We start from the raw sequence: 13,991 nt of genomic DNA on the forward strand, positions 1-13,991 counted from the left end.
TTCAAGCGACATTATAAAAACAGAAATCTTTGTTTGTATTGCATTAAATAAAGGAAAAAGGATGGATAAAAAATTATGTCTATGATCACCATTGTTATTTCCGCAGAGACATAAAAAATTCCTTTTACACATCATTATTTTATGTTGAATATTATTTATATGGATCATAATCGTTGAATAAATCATAAAAAAAAGAAAGAGCGACATGGATTAATGGCATTGATGACGTGTGATTGTAATGTATAAAAAAGTTTATTTTATTATATTTTCTTCTTCTTCTTACTTCATACGACAACAAAGTGTATCATTTCCATATTTAGTCTTGTCAGCTTAGGAGAAAGTTGTTGATGGGAAGAAAATTTTGTGCTAAAATGTCAAGGTTGAGATAAAGTTCTGAAGACTGAAACGATTTATTTTTAAAAATTAAGTTCAAAAATTGAACTTTAGGAATTCAAATTTTTGAAAACCGTTACTTTTTGAAATGTTAAAAACTTCCGTTAAGTAAAGTTTTTGTCAAAATAAGTTCAAATTGTTTATTCTTGAGAATTCAAATTTTTGAAAACCGTTACATTTTTAAAATTTTTAAAAATTTAATTTAAGTAAATTTTCCATTTTATTAGAGCATTCTTCCCACCAAAACCACCCCTGAACTTGCTTCTCGCTGAAAACTAAGCCAAATGACTGACGAAACAAAAGTCTGAATTGATTGACAAATTATTATGACTATTGGTAATATATTTTTAAGTAACAACAAATTGACACATTATATGACTATAACTACAATTTAAGTAGAAAAACACAAGAAAATGCAATTGGTTTCAGATTATTAAACGGTTAACAGATTAATTTCTTTTTCTTTCTCATTTAACATAAATAATTGAGGCACGACTAAGAAATATCTAAAAATATAAAAAAAAATCTCGTAATGTTCGAATATTGTTTGTCTGTGGCAATAAATTCTTCTTCTTATCGTTCATGATTGTGTCAAAAAAACTGTTCGTCATTAAATGCTTTGATTTATATATTTTTTTGTGCTATTGAGATTAAGTTTTCTTCTTTGAATTTTTTCCTATATTCGATGTATCCATATGATTGTTTACGGTTATGCATGAATGTGTGTATGTATACGTGTGTGTATGTGTATATATAGTAAGTATGTTGAGTGCATAATCCTTTTCTTTTTTGCGAGAGAACAAAAAAATGATTATCAAGTAAATTTTTCTTTGTTTTCGTCTACATTACGAATGAATTAAGAACGAGGAGGAGAAGAATAAGGAGGCGAAGAAAGAGATGATAATGAACCTTTTCATTTAAGTCTTTTGCTAGCTGATTCCAAAATGGTTTTTAATTTGTCTAAGCCGCTCTTTTTACCCAAAAGCTGACTATCAGCAAAAATAGCCTTTAATCTTTTCGATTGTGCAATTTCACTTGCACTATAGTTTGGTAGCTTTGGTGGTGTAGCTGGAAGATCTTTATACAATGGATCCTTCAACCTTCTCAAATCGAACTCAATTTCGGCAATTTCACGTTTGATATCATTATAATTTTCTAAATCTAATCCATGCTTCTTTGCTGCCTTGTGAAGTGAAATTAAGTGTTGTCGATCTTTAACATCAGGCAAAATGTATTCCTACAAGTCAGGAGAAATTATGAATGAACAGAAAAAAAGGAAATTATAAATGAATGCTTTTATTATTTTAATGACTCAATCCGGGTTGGAAAATTAACGTTCATTTAAGATTTGAATATTATTACTGTACATAGTTGAAGGCTCTTTTTGTACAAAAGTTCAGTTTGTTTTTAAACTCCGAAGAATAAACATTGAATATTATTTATGCGTATTGATTTTATTATCAATATCTACAGCAATTAAGGATTTGATTAAACTTGATCTGAATGCAGCTCTTACGTCAATCTGAAAACTGCTGAGAAATTGATCTAAGTATACAGTAAGATATTCTTTTAGGATTCATTTAATATCAACTGGATCTCAAATTTCTGATAGATAGCAAATCCAATAAGGATCAAGTTATAAACCTTTTATCTCATTTCCATCAGTATAATTTTCCAACCCTGAATTCAGTCAACAATAATCTAATGTCTGCAAATGTATTCATGAGAATATAATCACCTGTTTAGTAAGCACAAAGTAAGCATAGGCTGCCATAGCTGTGCCATATGTAACAAAATAAGTAACAGGTTCCATAATCTATTTATGCATATTAATGAAAAGAAAAAAGGAAAAATATAAATAATGAGGAATTCGTAAGTTATTAATGCTTGATAGCATGTATAATATAAAGATATTGCTGAAGGATTAAAAACTTACATCCCAACTATATTCAAACCACGTCAGACGTGCTAATACACCAAATTGTACAGACATCAAGCCTAATCCAACCCATGAGAGCATGTTTGCTTTCCGACCAGCCTTTAGGTCCAATTCAAAACGTTTCTGTATGGAAGATATATCATGTAGATTATTTTTTAATATAATAAGCATTCATGGCACGACACACATAGGAGGAAGAAACAAAAAGGAAATTTTGTTTATTAATTAAAACAAAATATTATTCAATGGAGACTTGCTTGCTGTTTAACATGGATACAACAAATTAAAATCGATCCATAATAGTCTGAGCATGTAGCACCCGACAGCATGATGCGACAAGTTTCATTTTTTATCTTAAAAAATTGGGCATGCTCATCTGTCATGTAGCAGGGAGGGCACCACAATGTCATGCCAACAACAGCGCGACGTGGCAGTGCCCTAGCGAATTGATTGTGCAGCTAGGAATGCTTGAGAATATTGCAGATGCATAAATAGCCACTTACCTTTTCTAGTGGTCCTAATCTTGTATTCAATTGCTCTAATTTCGCATGAAGCTCTCGTTCCTTACGAATTTGGTGTTCGCTGACATGAAGTGCCTCATAAAGCTATAAAATAAGAGATTTTTTTTATAAGAATTGAGTTAGAAGCGTAAATTGAGTTAAAGGAAAACGAAATTGCTCGTTCAATCTTAATGTCAAGGATGGAATTTTCTCTTTTTTTGTTATTTGCAGCTTGGTAAAAAAAATCTTATTAAGTTCTTTTTCAGAACATTTTTCAGAGTGCATTATTAGCAAATTCCTTTTATTCTTTCCTCATTTCTTCTTTTTTGCTGATATAAATCGGTCTTATTTAAATATTCAAGATTCTTTTGATTCTGTTTTCATGATATCATTAAAAGTTTTCATCTTGATTCAATCTTTGTTGCCTTTTTTATCGGATGATGTTTGAATGTGTCTATGTGAATTTATGATGTAAAATTGAATTTACAGTAGGGGAGCAACAGACTTTTCCGAATAGCACAAATCGATCAATCGATCAAAAATCTGGCTCCAGGCCGACGTGACTCTAACTTGGTACCGGATTCTGTTTAAATCTGGCACGGTGCCAAGGTGACGGCGGAATGGCGCTTTATGTTGGATCCATTAATCGACTTGTATTCGGGTTTGGTATCAGAAAAGAAATAATTTGAGAATCGGAAGAGATTTAAATTATTATGAAGTAAAAGCAGTTAATCGCCTCTTTGGAGTAATTGGGAAGAACTACTACAAATTTGATGAAGTACCTCGAAAATCGTGTGTTCGAATCCTGTTTATTTCAAGGAGTGCAGGAATAATCAAAATGATCTGAATTTATAAAAATTTGATTAAACTGTTCCACACCCTTATTGAGCTATTACAGATTCAGAGTTCAAAGCCGTCTTGGATTGATAATGTAGTTAAGCCCGATTAGCACATAATAAAACGTTGACGCGACGACACGACAGTATATTTAGATCCAAGTGGCAGCCAATTGGCAAATTTAGCCATGAATACAACATTTCAATGTTTGTCGATAGGGAAATTGATATTTTCATACAAAATCCAGGTCGACTTCAAGTTCTGCAGAAAAGATTATATCCATCAACAGCTAAATAAATAAACAAGATCAAGACAAAATTGGAGCTCTGTGCATCATTTGATTTGATTTGATTTGATTAAAGAACGGGAACGTAGTCTCATGGGGTTGCTTCCTTACTTGATAACAGACTGTGAAGATAAGCTTATTCAGATTTCAAACTTTGATTAAAGTTCACTTATTAATGGTGTAAGATTTCGTAGCAATTTCAACAGCACAAATATCTCCTTTGGGTTTAAAAAACTCACTTTTTTACGTAACTGAATAAATGAACTGCTTCTCATTTTCACCAAGGTAAGGTATCGAATGATAGAACTCCTGAAGCTTAACTTAATAACATTTGATACATTCAACTTTCATTGATTTTTTATTCAGAAGATTTCATGCTGTTTGAAGGAGCTTATTATTTATTAATCAATGGAATAAACTAAGACATGAAATACGCAACTTTTAAGCAATTCCAAACATTTATATCGCTCATTTACTTGGCGCGTAAACACTCTAATAATGAAATATGGTAAAAGTTTTACTTTTTTCTCACACACATGCGATGTTATGAAAGAAGCTTCACAACTCGCTTCTCAAAAGGATTAAGTGTAATCAATCTTAATATAAGCGGGGTGTGAAAATATTTTTTGCTCAAATTTTATTTTCTTGAATTTATTTTAAGGATTCTTATTCTTCTGAGTTTTGTAAATCCACAGAGAGAGGCAGAAGCATCATAGACGATTTAAGAAGGTAAGATGATTTGAATATTAGATAACATGATACCGGAGGTGTATTACTGTAAACTGAATCTTTGCCGCAATGATGACAGAGGAATGTTAGCGTGAAATGATCTGATTAATTTTATAGGAACCAATGATGTTTATTGGATGTTTATTTTGTTAGGTATTAAGAATATGATTTAGAATTAAAATTTTGATTGGTTCTTAAAATTGTCACCAGAAGAACATCCTAATTAAAAGTGGATATCACCCCGAGTGGACAGAAATACGTAAGAACTAGTCATCGAACTGGGCAATAACTTGTCTAGATAACTTGGAGCGGATAATTGACAAAATGTAACAAAAGTGACAAACTTGTAGATATTCACGCCTGGGTACGAATAAGCTAGATCTCGTATAATCTAACAAACACCATATGGCAAGTCATCCCCTATCCTCAAAGACTTCATTCAAATTTCTAAGTATACACATGTTCTTACTAGCAAATAAAGTGATATGTAAAGCAGAAGTCTTTACAATACCAAGCAAATTTATTACCAGAACCAGATATTAAAGCAGGAATTTTTATCATCTGCGTGATAACCTATCTATGTTCAGTACATAATTCAACAACTCTGCCAGCTTTGGGGGCTTATCCAAAACATTTCTGATAAGTACACAAAACGAAAGAATGTAAGAATTTAAAAATATTCCTTTTGTTGTTTCTTTGCGTTTTTAAAATCAGAATTGCTAATTTGTTATCACAATATATTACAAGAACCTGTTCTACCGCCTTATTCAAATCTTGTAGCTTAGCATTTTCAGTGCAAATCACTTCAATTTTCGTTGTTGAGTTGGTAAAATTGTAAATTTTTGAATTAGGAATTGTCATGAAATGACAAATCGATCCAAAATCCAGCATCAGGCCATTTTCAGTCTGACATGGTACCGGCACCAAGTCAACATCCCACCAACCTGTGACCGGATATTTTGTCATTCGGGTCGACTGATAGATTTGCGTAATGTAGCATAAATGTGTATCACATCAATTTAAATGTTCTCAGCCATGATTAATTACGCACATTTTTTAAACACCTTGAAATGACTGCACACCCATGATTGAGCATAGCTTGAAAAAAATTTCACAGCTGACTTCTGTTCATCAACTTTGCAAAGAAGAAGAAACAAAAAAATCAAAGAGCAAGAAGACTTTGAATTATTTAAAACATTTGGCGTAGTAAATAAAGGTGTAGAAGTCTGGCCATATTGTGGTGATTAGATAAATTGCGTGTTACGTAAATATTGATACAGACCTTAATCTATAAATAAATTCTTGCCCGAAATTAGCACAACTTATCTAATCAAAGACATTTCAAGTATTGAATTGTGTAGAAGAAATAATTAAGTTATGTGTCAAGCTATGTCTGTGCTATGTCAGACATGTTCATTCTTTTTGAGTGACACTCATCCTTTTGCATTATTTTAAAGGATCTAATATTATATGTTCCATTTGTGTATTTATAAGGCATAGGAAAAAAACAATTTGGAATAAGGGGTCGTTAGATTATTACGTAACGCTTTAGGTGGGAGGAGAAGAGGTGAGGGATATAGTCTACATGGTGTAAGGGGTGGTCAAAATGGTGTAAGTGGATGGTCAACATGGTGTAAGGGATTGTCAACATGGATGGTTCTAAGAGAATATCAGTTAGATGCAAAAATGGATAATTTGTGCAAAATTGTGATTGTGAAGACCAGCAATAGAGCTGGATGAAAAGCCATTTGCAGTAACCTAGGCCCAACACTGGAGTGTGGTTCCAGTAAGTAAGTAAGTGATCGAAAAGAGAAGGAGTTCAAAAAGTCGATTTTCCGCGTTACTTAATAAGGAAACGGCACCTAGGAAGTTCAGGCATACAAGAAAATTTCCTCAATCCCTCTTGAATGATAAATCACTTCATATTTTTCATCATTTCAGTCTCGTCTATTATGCAAAAACATTGCCAATCATAGTAAATTTTATTCATTCGTTCTTTTTATAAGCATAATTTCTTATTCCTTCTTCTATTCTGTTTTTGTGGTAATTTTTCCTTGTTTCCAACAAAAAAGAGCTTTAACGAAAGTAAAAAAGCAGTTGAAATATGAAAGTGCAAAGAGGCTCGTTATGAGTAGGAACAATTACTCATTTGTGTCTTGTGAGTTGATAACAGAAGTGAAGCTTCATATAATGAAAAAAGAATCCTGTTGCTCATAGATAAATTTTGTTAAAAATTAGCTCTTTTTACTCACTCGACAATGTACAGACGGGAAGGAATGCAAAAGCCAAATGTAATAAAAGCTGAATGGAAGAAAAATGACGCTTTCCTGTGCTTGCGAATAAAATTTACATCGTTGACATTGTTGAGATAAAAAAGAGGTTCTTTAGGCTATGATGCGAAAATAAGTATGGTAGTTTTGGGTATAAAAATGTAGCTACTCAACAAATTTGTTGCCAATGTCGTGCTTTGCGTAAATATAGACATAAGAAATAACATCCATTACGATGTTTATTCTTATCAAAATCGATAAAAAAATGGTGCGTATCCACCCTATTTGTCGTGAATGGAATTTTTCAAGCTTCTCCGTTCCACAAACAGAATCTGAAATCTGTGACATAAATCATTTATCATCCACTTAATATAATTTGACATCCGTAAAGACAACATATTATAGTTTTCAATGAGATGTTATTGGAAAGTTCAAATATAGAGAGAGTTAATTAGTAACAATACGCGCATTTTTATGCCTGTCATGAAGGTAAATTCGCCATTACACACTCAGTCGTGCTTAGTGTAGCAATCAAGGTTAGAAAAAATAAATCATAAGGAATTCATGAAATTAAAAGCTTTCGTATTATTGGAAATAATAAATTATTTGTCATGAGTTGAATAATTTAATCATAAAAATGAGTAATAAAAGATTATTTTCGTACATAAGCTTCACGACTTCTGACTTGTTTGTACACAACATTGCAATGGATTGTGTCCTATGGCAACAAAGTCGATGTCAGTGTTGTTATTAAAGGATTATCGGGAAATTGATGCTATTTCTACAAGTTGCATATAGGTTATCCGAGTGGCTGGGATTACTGTGTGAGCAACGATGCAAAAGTGCTGGGAATTAGAAACTGACAGAAGTTATCTAAAGACAGATTCAGCTTACGACGAACTCAAATTGTGATAATCGGCCCTCGTGTGCCTTCGTCAAGCTAGTAAAGTAAGTATTCGAGCTGATTCGCCGTAAACATGTGTCGTAATCAGCACTCCAGTCCCTTCAGGGCAACTTCACGTCCTACTGTTAATATGACGACGAAGAGATACCCTAGCGAACACTCTGTATTGTTCGGACTTTTTCTATTGACCCTCATACTTATCACATCCATTTCATGATAAACACTAGAATTCCATCCAGTTAACAACACTGATTCATAAAATCGAAATGGAAATAAACGAGGAGAAAATTATAAGAGATCAATTCCAAATGCAAACGTCAATTAAGAGGAAATGAGCCCTATAAGCTTCTCTACGCTAGAAAAAGGCATTAAAGGAAGAGAAATTGAGTGCAGAGAGCATATGGGGGTAAATACGGAAATAGAAAATCTCCTTGACTTCGATTGCTATACATTTTCGCATCATTAACGTGTTATATATTTTTATTGACATAAATATTTATTATGAATAAATCGATTGACTTACTTGTGATACTAAAGATCTCACGTCACCCAACTTTGTAATTTCCTCGGAGGAAATTTTTTCCCGCTCCGGTGGTTCAACATAGTAATGCTTATCATTTAAATGTAACCTAAATTTTTACGACAAAGATAATCAGGAACACAAAAAAAAAATAATTTCATCACGTCTGCTGCCTTACAAAAAAATAAATTAATTTTTCATATCTTACCAAAAACTTTCATCCATGAGACTTTCAATAGAACACGATGATGCTATTCGAACGCCATTACTATTTAAAATTGCCGCTCGATCAATGCCTCTATCTTCTGACTTTAACATTTCTAGAAAATCGCCTACATTATGGGATACAGGACGAAGCACAAATTGGCACTTTTCATTGCGACTAGGCAGTGGACATACCACATTAGGCAAACCTCTGACATAGGTGACAGTCACTTCTGTAATGATAAAGTAAATAAAGAAAGAATGTCATTAAATTGATATTAAGGTAGGTAGGGAAGGATATTAAAATGTCGATGGTAAAAAAAACAGGCAGCAACATGGAAATAAAATGAACATTTTCACAGTGTTTTGAGGCGGAGCAGTTTTATCATCCAAACATTTTTGTTTCATTCACGATAAAGTTTTGATGAATGATTTAAGGATATATTCATTTATTCAACACTAGAACAGCTTATACTTAGACTTGCTGTCTACCGTTTTTGAGCAGCACAAAAAATGCCGACAACGACCAAGTTTATGGAAATTTTCCCTCAATATTTATTGCAAATGGATTGAATGAATTCAACACTCGATACACATTGCATTCAATGCCGATAAAATTCAATTACCGAAGATTCAATTAAAATTGAAAAATAAATTTCCCTCTAGCTTACAATGAATACTCAAAATAGTCTTAAATATTCATGTTCGAGAGGATTTTTTTTTTCACGATAATTGAAATAACTTATTGTGACTTGCATGAATCGAAATAAATAATTTAGAATATTGCAATAAAAGCCAGGATGTTATGCATATTTGGATAAATATGTGGAGCATATGAGCAGTGTTGAGTAAACAGAAGTCTGTCATTAACGCTGAATGACAGACAAAAAGCGTCTTTTTTACTTGTTTAAGAATTTATAACGCATTGCTCAATTTGTAAGCTTTCATACCCTTTCCCCCATTAATTTGCTCAATTTCCGATCCATGCGTTCTTTCTACTTTCACACGTTGAAGAAGACGGATAAGGATAGCAAATATTGTAAGCTTTTTATTATTTATTGCCAATTTAGTGAATTAATTACATCCCGTATTATTATTTTGTATAGTGTGAACTTCGCTGATTAAAGGAATTATTTGAATAAAGTACAATTTGTGAATTAGAATCATCACGACTTAAATAATTCATTTATCCTAGACGTTCGCAGAATTGCGGCAAATCCGATCTTCCACATTTTCACAAATATTTGTGTGGACCTATTTAAGTCAATCCAGCGGACCAGCAGTTTGTTAATTCCAGTTATACACGGACTGTCAGGTTACACTCCGTAACAACAACAATTTCCGCGAGTGAATTTTCAATTTTGCACAAATTTCGCAAATCAAGACTTAATTAGCGTATAAATCGTAAACAAAGCAATCATCAACCAAGCAGCAATTGGAAAGGAAGCACTAGAGCTAAGTTAAGCAGCTCAACGTCCAAAATTAACGGTCAAAATAGTGATCCAAAATTATTATTGCACTTGGAATTATTTTTATCCATTTTAGAGCAGTCATCGCGATATTAGCAGTGTGTAAGCATCTGCAATCAATTAAATCACCGCACTAGAGCCAGCCGGAACCTCCATAGAATCAGTGGTACGGATTAGGGTGAGATATAGTGTCAAATTTGAGTGATAAAAAAATAATAATAAAGTTCAAAAGAAGCAGTGAATTATAGTTTAAAAGTTAATTACAGAGCATTATTTACATTCTCATAAGACGTGGACAACTACACGCCATCACCCGGTTGTAGATTCACGCACAACTTGGCTTTAATTACGCATGGTAATTAATCCATGGTTTATACATTTCACATACCTAAATTCCCATTCTATCCAATTTCCCGGATCGTACAAAAGATCCCAACAGTCATACAAGAGACATTCAAAGCATTCAAGTCAAATCAGATCATTCAAGAGATCTACAAGCCATCAAAAGGCAACAGTCAAGTCAGGAGCATTTGATCCAGCACAGAAAGTCATACAATGTCAACAAAGTCTTTCAAATCTTTAAGGAACTTGATTGCTGAAGATAAACAGTGGTTGCTCAATTACATGTCCAATAATCCAGGGGCCAATCAAATCGACAACTACATCATCTCAGTCAATACGTTGAAAACCGGCTTTTCGTGTGCAACAGGCAAGAATTGTGAGAAATTAAAGAAAGATTGTCGTGATCCAGATAATGAGGACCTTCGATTATTTCTTTTATGCTTTTCGTGTGACCGAATCTTCCATCAACGGTGTTCACATACTTCAGATGAGGACTTAGAGAATGACAATACTCCATGGATATGTCCTGAATGCATGAAAGATCCACTTAATTCCCATGCTACTGATTTTTTCAAGTCCAATCGATATAATTTGACATTAAAGGCACGTCTTGAGAGATTTACAACAATCGTCGAAATTCCATCGCCAAAACAGAAGACTGGCAATCCACCAATTATTGAGCTGGATTCATTCCTGGAAATTTCTGCAATTGAAAAGTCTTTACATGCCAATTTTCAAGACTTGGAGCCAGTAAGCGTTTCCAGAATTCTAGGAACTAAATTAGTGAGTCAACAGGAAGAGTTTGAAGCACTCAAAAGTCATTTAATATCCGCTGAGAAGGAAAAGCTGGAACTGGCAAGAAAATTAGCCGAGAAACTCAAAGAGAATGAATCTTATGCAGCGAGACTAGAGCAATTAGAAAGGACAATAAATGAGAGAATGTACTTGCAGGACACAAAATTACAAAAATTACAAGCTGGAGTAGGAACAAGTCAAAATCCTTCTTATTTATCCTCCACTATGGTGATGAATCATCCATCTCACCAAAATCATGATAATCCAACAACTTCTGGTAATTCAAACGCAATGAGTCATACTCTTGCGAATGATGATAACAGAAACGCATCCAAAATCAATGAAATCTCATACAGCATCAAAGTTCTCAAAGCCAACGACATTATGGAGCAAATATCCAGAGAACTGAATCAACAATCATCCATTCCACAGTCAATTCCAACGCAACGCAATGATTCCTCCTCAAATTCCTATGCCAGCAATAGCCAATTCATCACTTTGAGAGACATTCGCAAAACTTTGCCTAAAATTGAAAAGTTTGAAGGTGATGTTGACAAGTGGCTGACATTCGAACGTGCAGTTGAGAGGAACAGGAAGGAAGGTCAATATCCAGACAGCATAGCAAAAAATTTGATTCGTGAAGCTCTCTCAGGACAGGCATTGGAACGAATTGATGATTTATACAATCATTCAACAGCTGATGAATTGATGAGCTTTTTAAGGGACTGTTATGGATGTTCCAACAATATCGTAGCAAATTCACGTATGAAACTAATGGCAGTAAAATTAGCCAGACCATTGACACATTCATCAGCTATGGAAGTGACGACAAAAATCGCATCTTACATGGCAGCGTGCAAATACGCACACTTACCCGTTTTGGATATGAGCATCTCCATACACATTCACAATCAGTTGGAACCTGCTCACCAACAACAGTATTATAATTTTTATTATGCTAAATATCCAGGACAAACACGAATGGAACGGCTTGATGTTCAATTTGAGTTCCTCAATGAAATATCGAAAACTCTACCGATGGGAGCATCAAGATCCAGTGACAAAAAAGAATCCATAAATAAAAACACAAATTATCAAGTATACTCAACCTCAGTCGCATCGACTGATAATGAAGCGCATTCGGAATCATCATCTCCGAAGTTTCATTCAAATCAACACAAAGACGATTTCAAATTCGAGATAAGATCCAAAGATAAGGCACCATATATCGGTTATGACATGGACAAACTCGAATTAATCCAGAAAAAGTGCTACTTTTGTGATAAATTAAGTCACTTTTCGCTTGAATGCCGGGAGTATCGTGATAAGCCCATTGATCAGCGATACAACATGGTAAAGTCTCATAACTTATGTCCTAACTGTCTCATTTCACCCGATCATCAAGCGAGCGACTGCAACATCAAGCTAGGATGTGGACACAACATGGATAATTTTAGCAAATGCTCATTAAAGCACCACATATCGCTTCATCGTGGAAGATACAAATCCAATAATGCTCACAAAAATTCAAAAAATTATCCAAAGTCTAGTAATGCTGAAAAAGTCAATGCAATTGCTGAACAAAATACAGCACAAGTTCCACAACCTTCTGCACCTCCACTTATAGAACCACAGCAACAAGCCAATGCTGTAATGCAATCAAACGCACCACAGACAAGTCAATATCGTGGATATCCAACATCTCAATGTACAATAAGTCAAAATATCAACAAGGGATATGTCATGTGCTCAACTTCAAATCCAAGAAGCTATCAAAGTTCAGAAAGAACCGTCAAGTTATTCCGTACATACATTTATGGTGTTGATAATAAAGCAGTTGGATATGCTGTTGGTGATTCGGCAGCGGAAATTACTCTCATTAAAAGATCATTAATGGATGATCTTGGCTTGAAAGGAATACCTTGTGAAATCGAACTTCAATGGACTGATGCAAAGAGCAAAATCATGCCTGCAATGAAAGTTGACTTGACAATTTCAGGAATCCTTCCAAACAGTGAAATACTTAATCTCAATGAATGTTATGCAATTGATGACTTGCAAATAGCACCTAGGTCGCTTAATGTCCAACAGTTGAAGGAAAAATTTCCTTACTTGCGTGATGTACCATTTGATTCTTATTATAATGCAACTCCTTGTATTTTAATTGGTTCAAGACATGCTTTTGCAATTGAAGGAGTCGAAGCTGTCAAGCAAGGTGGAGCTAATAATCCAGTAGCGCTAAAGACAAAATTAGGCTACACAATTTATGGCGGTTCATTGGAAAATCAACATAATCAACCGTATGCAGTTACATCAACAAGTATCGTTGAATTTATCCAAGAAGTTTTTAAGAAAGGAAAGTCTAGCAAGAAAGCTGTAATGCAAAGGAAGAAGAAATCAAAGGAGAACCTAGTGAAGAAGTTCTTGACATCGTTTTTGAAAATTCAGAATTAACATGAAATCCCCAATTAATTATGATTATTTTATGCCTTTATGAAATACTTTTTCCTTGGCCCGAGTATGTCATTAACGCTGAATGACAGACAAGAAGCGTCTTTTTTACTTGTTTTTGAATTTATAACGCATTGCTCAATTTATAAGCTTTCATACCCTTTCCCCCATTAATTTGCTCAATTTCCGATCCATGCGTTCTTTCTACTTTCACACGTTGAAGAAGACGGATAAGGATAGCAAATATTGTAAGCTTTTTATTATTTATTGCCAATTTAGTGAATTAATTACATCCCGTATTATTATTTTGTATAGTGTGAACTTCGCTGATTAAAGGAATTATTTGAATAAA

At 33.8% G+C, this 13,991-nt stretch overlaps 1 protein-coding gene across 1 annotated transcript in view; it reads right to left on the reverse strand.

The window, feature by feature from the left end:
- Positions 1-210: 210 nt before the first annotated feature.
- MCU (mitochondrial calcium uniporter) overlaps positions 211-13,991 on the reverse strand; it is a 40,168-nt gene continuing 26,387 nt past the window's right edge. Inside the window, exons 3-8 of the mRNA XM_070653572.1 lie at positions 8,587-8,815; positions 8,382-8,487; positions 2,836-2,937; positions 2,330-2,455; positions 2,132-2,209; positions 211-1,630 (exon numbers count right to left, since the gene is read on the reverse strand). Coding sequence (XP_070509673.1) covers positions 1,307-1,630; positions 2,132-2,209; positions 2,330-2,455; positions 2,836-2,937; positions 8,382-8,487; positions 8,587-8,815 — 965 coding nt within the window. The 3' untranslated portion in view covers positions 211-1,306. The remainder of the gene's footprint in view (positions 1,631-2,131; positions 2,210-2,329; positions 2,456-2,835; positions 2,938-8,381; positions 8,488-8,586; positions 8,816-13,991) is intronic.

The sequence above is a fragment of the Chironomus tepperi genome, unplaced genomic scaffold (genome assembly GCF_022539635.2).
Source record: "Chironomus tepperi strain 1889 unplaced genomic scaffold, CSIRO-AGI_Ctep_v1 contig_68, whole genome shotgun sequence".
In the NCBI taxonomy this organism is placed as follows: Eukaryota; Metazoa; Arthropoda; class Insecta; order Diptera; family Chironomidae; genus Chironomus; species Chironomus tepperi.